Source organism: Pyxicephalus adspersus, chromosome 6 (genome assembly GCF_032062135.1).
Source record: "Pyxicephalus adspersus chromosome 6, UCB_Pads_2.0, whole genome shotgun sequence".
In the NCBI taxonomy this organism is placed as follows: Eukaryota; Metazoa; Chordata; class Amphibia; order Anura; family Pyxicephalidae; genus Pyxicephalus; species Pyxicephalus adspersus.
Genome location: NC_092863.1, coordinates 55,436,501 through 55,442,600, shown reverse-complemented (window position 1 = coordinate 55,442,600; position 6,100 = coordinate 55,436,501). Strand labels below are relative to the sequence as shown.

Genomic DNA, 6,100 nt, shown 5'->3' with positions numbered 1-6,100 from the left:
TAAATTTACATATAGAGCTGCAGTTTTTATGCAACTTCCCACAACCAATAAAAAAAGCCTAACCATTTTAGAAGTTTGTAGGTCAACCACTAGAGGGAGCCTTACTCATTGTAAATCCCATAAGCAATTATCCAGACAATCAGTCTTCATGGCAGGAAAAAAACCAAATACAGATACTGCCTGGGCCAAGGACATGACACCTAGATACAACTGGGGCTTCCCTGCTAATTTTGTGCAGATGAGGCTGGAGTGGGGCAGCTTACATGACTTGAAGAATGTTGCTAAACACAGCTGAGTTGTTGGTGATCCTTTCTGCAGGCTCTTGTATCTCTTTAATGACCAAGACAAACTTTGCAGCTTTTTGCATATCAAAGCAGCTTGCTCTAGAAGTTAATAATGTCTAGGCTCCATAAAGTTTGTTTTTGCTTTGTTTGCAATTAGCTCACAGTGAGGATTTTATACAGTAACTGACAGCACACTGCCTAATTTAAGACAAACATCTGTCCTAATTGCATTTAATAAAATAATGTACTTGTTCTAACTTACATACAAATTCAACTTAAACCTACAGATCCTCTCATTTGTAACCTGTGGACTACCTGTGCTGCTTCAAATTGCTTTGTGTGGTTGCCTAGAAAGCACCAATTTTCTCACCCAGCAGTAAACAAATGAAATGCAGGATTCTGTGAGATAGATGGAAAGAGGGTCATTGCATGCTTCTTGTTAATATTTAAGATACCTTTCCTGTGCCTTAGAAGACCACCAAAGCACAACACAATTCATTATTGGTTAGTGACTAAAGCCATCAAATAAATATACTGTACTTTTGGCTCAAACAATTTTCTTTATTAGGAAATAAAAAAAAGGCTGGTAAACATTTTAAATGACAACTTTGGCATGTCCCAATTCTGATCTCGTTAGTGGTAATTCTGCCTTCCAGAGGGAAAAAAAGTAATGCCATAAGTGCATTGGTATGTCTAGATAAGCATTCTTCCTTTATTTGTCAGCTACCATGCAAACACTACAGAGGTAAATCCAACTCATTGCTGTGGAAGACATGAGCAATACACCAATACAAATGCATGTTTCAGGAAATGGAACACAACAGTTAAAATAATGGCTTTAATTTCATTTAAAGAATACAGTACAAGGAAATAAAATGTGCTTCAATTAAACGTACATCAAACCAGTGATGCTGGGAAAATTCAAGGGAGATCTTTCTAATATTGATAGCTATACAAGTGGACCTGATGTTAAGAAAATCCCTTTAAAAAAAATAAAAACAAACAAAAGTTCACAGTGGTTTGTATACACAAGATGCAAATTATAGCCGTGACATTCCTAGTCTGACCAGCCGTGAGTGCCATCTTTAAGTACTAAAGTAGTAAACAAGCATTTACAAATAATGTGAATTGTACAAAGCTACATGAATAATGAAGATAAAAGATTGGAGTGTACAGTAACACTGGCATAAAGGAAACCATATTAAAGCAACAGAACAGGTTTTAGATTGAAAAGAAAAACATAATAGTAAGCATTGTAGCAAATACATTTCTTTAAAAAGAAAAGCATAAAAAATGAGCCACCAACATCTAGATGGATGAACAGACCAGTTACACAATTTAAAATAAAAAAGTGATTATATACTATAATACAAGTCCAAGCAGGCCCAGAGACCCTCATTTTTTTGCCTGTTTTGTGATCATGCCTCGTGGTGGTGTTACTGGCCGGCTTGCATTGGGCTTCTTTTTCTCTGCAGGTTTTAGAATCTAAGTGAGGAAAAAGTAAATGTGTAAGGCAATCGTTTATCAGTTCCATGTAAGCAAGGCAGATGTGTAGGTGTGACGTTTATTGAATAGGTAGATGGTGCTCAAGTACACATGGACTATCCAGTGTCTGAAATAACCCTTGGTGCCACCACCAAGACCCATTGGTCCCACTACAATATATATGTGGACAGGGCATGCAACACATCAAAACTTATTCAACTGAAAGATATTAGGGAAGTAATACCCTCCATTAGGTATGACATGCAGAATCAAACCCTGGAAGATGGTCTCTGAAGGTCTAGATCTTGAAAAACAAACTTTTGTATACTGGGCCTCATGTGTGGAAGGATAAATATCCATCCAGTTTTATAATGTGATGGCCAATCTCAGAGTGTTTCTATGACTATTTGCAGTGGCAAAACCCACAGGATCTCCATTCACTTCAAATCCTTTGGTATCTCACCTCACTCTTATTTTGAGTTACAGGGATTGGGATTCTATCTTTGCAAAGACTCACACTGCATAGGATGGGATATAATTGTTCTAAAATTTTTATTCAATAAACTTTGTGGAGGCATGCTAGAAAAACATGCATACAAATTCTAAAAGGCAACTCCAGCTGCTACATATCCCTTATGCCATTCCTTGCTATGGAAAAGCCAAGTGCTTTGAGGAGACCATTCATTAAAGCACCTACTGCATCAAAGATATCGTAGGTCCTCTAGACCCTCATGTCAAGACATTGCGACATCTCAACTGGAACATATGGTGGGGTGCCATGTACAGGAAATACTAGATTCAAAATATTATCCTGCCCAATTCCCCCAGAACCACATTAGTGTATTTTAAAGTTGGTAAATTGCTTCATGAGCAAGAGTTCATACAAACCTGGAAGGAGCACATTAATGTTTCATCTACACTCATCATTGCTCCGGCATTGTCAAACTCTCCACAGTAGTTTGGGGCTGAGAAAAGCGTTACCAGTTGCCGTTTGGCAAAAAATTCATATCCATCTTCAACTACCTACATACAAGAAAAAGGTTATAACTTTTAGATATCCAAGAAATCTCACAAGTCACATAATTTATCCTTTGCTAAAATTGTCTAAAGATATACAGGACAGAATATGGATAAAAAAAACTACACTTATCTGTTTATAGCATTGACTACCAAAACCTTTTATAGGGCTATTAAGGTAAAGTGTGTTTTACAGTAAACTGCAAAGTTTGCGCAAATTGTCAAAGACCCATTTTCACTAAACTTCTACATCACTTAAGTTTTTCACCTTCACTCCAGAAATTTTAAGTAGCCCCACTGGATAATGAAGTACAATCTTAACAAACAGCCTTGCATTTTATGCTATGAATATACACAACCTTTTACCTGATGAGCTCGACAAATGAGATCCAAATCGTGTTTATGAAGGAACTTGGCCACAACTTCTGCCCCAAAAGTAAACGATACACCTCTGTCATTTTCACCCCAGCCTAACACATCTTTGTCAGGATCAGACCAAAGCAAGTCACAGAGGAGACCCTGGTCTGGTACATCAGTAGGACGCATAATTCTTCTGATTTGTTCCATTGATTGAAGGTCAGGTGATAAACCTGCAGTACATACAGAAGTAGATTAATGTTGGGATTATGAACATATTTGAGGGCTATGGAGAAACTATCTACATTTATGCAACCATTAGGTTTGTTTAATACTGAGTTTGCAGCCTTAATCATTGCCAAGGCAGGTGTATGAAGTCATTACAGTGATGGTTTTAGGGAATTTTTAGTTCCATGACAGTCTTGATTTAACAGCTGCAAAATACACTAGTTATGAAAAGTACAGAATTTTAGTGCTCTTTAGAAAACCATAGCTACCTTTAAATTTATGTGTATTTGAAAGACGACAATAAGGTAGAAATATCACTGGGAATGCTAAAGACTAAAGATGACTGCCATTTAGGGTCAATGGTGCTCCAAACAGTCCTAAAATTTCTGGCACTGCTGGTCATTTTATTAAGGAATATATTTGAAGTACTACATGAAGAAAAGCTGTGGGTCTAAAATAGTGGTCTCCAACCTTTTTGGTCCTGAGGACCACTAAAATTACCAGCTCCACACCACACGTGAGGGGAGGTGGATGTCACTCAAGGGGGAGAAACCCCCTTGTGATGTCATGATGACATAACCCCACCCACTCCCATCACATATCTGAGCCTGCAATGGAGAGTGGGTGGGTTGTGCCCAGAGACAACCCCAGCCACTTCCCTGAGCCTGGGATTTGTATGGGACATATCAGTGGCTTGTGCGCCCGGCCAGTGAGGTCCTTCCCCTTACCCATCTCAGGGGCACTGGCCAAAGCCACGAACCACTTGTTGGCGACTGCTGGTCTAAAAAACATATTAGTTTAGAATGTAACCGCATTGCCATAAACATTTTTGTATCACCAGATACTAAAGAACTAAAAGCAAGAAAACTTTATACACAAATAAATCTAATTTAGCAAATACATTTAAAACCCAAATTCCAGTATGTTAAGTCATTTACCTCCATGACAGCAGAAGATCTTTTCATCCACTATGGCAGCTATTGGCAAGCAGTTGAAACAGTCTGTGAATGTTTTCCACAATTTAATGTTATACCTTCTTTTACCTACCAAACAAAAAAAAAAAAATATAAAAAAGTTAGTCTGAACAAAAGCAACTTTGTACTCTATTCCATATACCTAGAAAACAAATCCCTGAGGTAGGCAGTGTGAAGTACTTTATTTCTCCCTCATGCTGCAAGTGTACATTACACTTTACTGAGAATGCTGCCTCCCAATCTTTACACTGTGTGCCCAGTTCAAGCCCAATTAAATAGAACAATGCAAATATTCAAAGCAATCACACTTTAAAGTAAAAGTAAGGAATACTTTATAAGCCTCATCAAATTAAACCTGATTTTAGAAGAAAAGCAGTGGTTAGGGTGTACTGTAACATGTATGGGCTACATTTGACAGGAAAAATTAAAGAATGCCTGAGAGCTTTACTGCACTTCTATGCAGAACTGTACTTACATTCATCATAAAAGCCATAAATTCTGTTAATGCTAGCACACTCATGATTTCCCCGAAGAAGAAAGAAGTTTTCTGGATATTTTATTTTGTATGCCAAGAGGAGACAAATTGTTTCTAAAGACTGTTTCCCTCGATCCACATAGTCTCCAAGGAATAGATAGTTGCTTTCTGGGGGAAATCCACCATATTCAAAGAGACGTAGCAGATCATAGTATTGTCCATGAATGTCACCTGCAAATATATTAATTCGTTTAGAGAAAGCTGTATAGGCTTTAGCTTTTAAAGTAAGAAAATGTTTATGGGGAGAAAAAAAATGTTAGTTTAAAAGTAACATGGGTGTGGGAGGCAGTAGTAAACCACAACTTACAGCAGTAACCACAGATTATAGAAGAGAATTTTTGTAATACTTTGTGTTTTCCAGCACACAAAGTTACCCTCATTTAAGTACTGCACAAACATATTAAGATAACAAAAAAGGTAATAATTGGTCGCCAACTACATTTAAAACGCAATACTTTTTTTTTTTTTTTTTTTTTAAATAGTTTGTCTCAGGGTGACAGTTTGGTAAATTTCTAGGCACTTAAAATTAAGTCCCTTAGCAACGCCAACAATTTTTAATCTCATTCCCAATACAAAGGTTTCCAAGAACTTAGGTTTCTCCTAGCAAAATGCTTTTGACACAGCCTTCCTAATTTAATAAAGCCGCTTACCCATTACAGTATTGTGGAAAACACAAGTCCATTTTTATAGCTGACCTTCCTCTTCAACTGTCTTACATTAAGCTTGTTCAAATCAAAGCATTTTCAAAAGGAGGAGGGATGAGATAAGGCATAATATTGCACAAAAAAAAAGCAGCTACTAATACAAAAATTAAAATCAAGACCAAAATGTTAGTCCAAGTGGGTCACAGTTCCAATAATTGAACCCAAATTTTTTACATTAAGGCTTTAGCATATGGAGGTCTCCACTATTGCTATGAAATACCTGGAGCGTTGGTAGGCATTTATCACACATGGATTATGTTCTTTGCGATTGGGAATAGTGAATATTTTACATTCTTGTTCACCAGTTCAGACTCTCAATGCTCAGTAATATGAGCTGCAATTTGTGGACTTCCAAATATCATCACCCATTGCACGTTTGTATGGCTTCAGTCAGTGTGTGCAGGGCAAAGCAATTGTGCCAGTGAAAACTCCCTGCTGAGGATACATTGTTTTTAACCACTCAAAGAAAAACACAAGACTCATTTTAGTCTTACAGGCTCTTTTCTCTTAAAAAAA

The 6,100-nt window shown here is 37.2% G+C and overlaps 1 protein-coding gene across 1 annotated transcript in view; it reads right to left on the bottom strand.

Moving 5' to 3' along the window:
• Nucleotides 1-824: 824 nt before the first annotated feature.
• Nucleotides 825-6,100, bottom strand: part of PPP1CC (protein phosphatase 1 catalytic subunit gamma) — a gene marked incomplete in the record, with an annotated part of 11,427 nt that continues 6,151 nt past the window's right edge. The window contains 5 exon segments of the mRNA XM_072415871.1: nt 825-1,769; nt 2,658-2,792; nt 3,153-3,376; nt 4,310-4,414; nt 4,821-5,051. Coding sequence (XP_072271972.1) covers nt 1,680-1,769; nt 2,658-2,792; nt 3,153-3,376; nt 4,310-4,414; nt 4,821-5,051 — 785 coding nt within the window.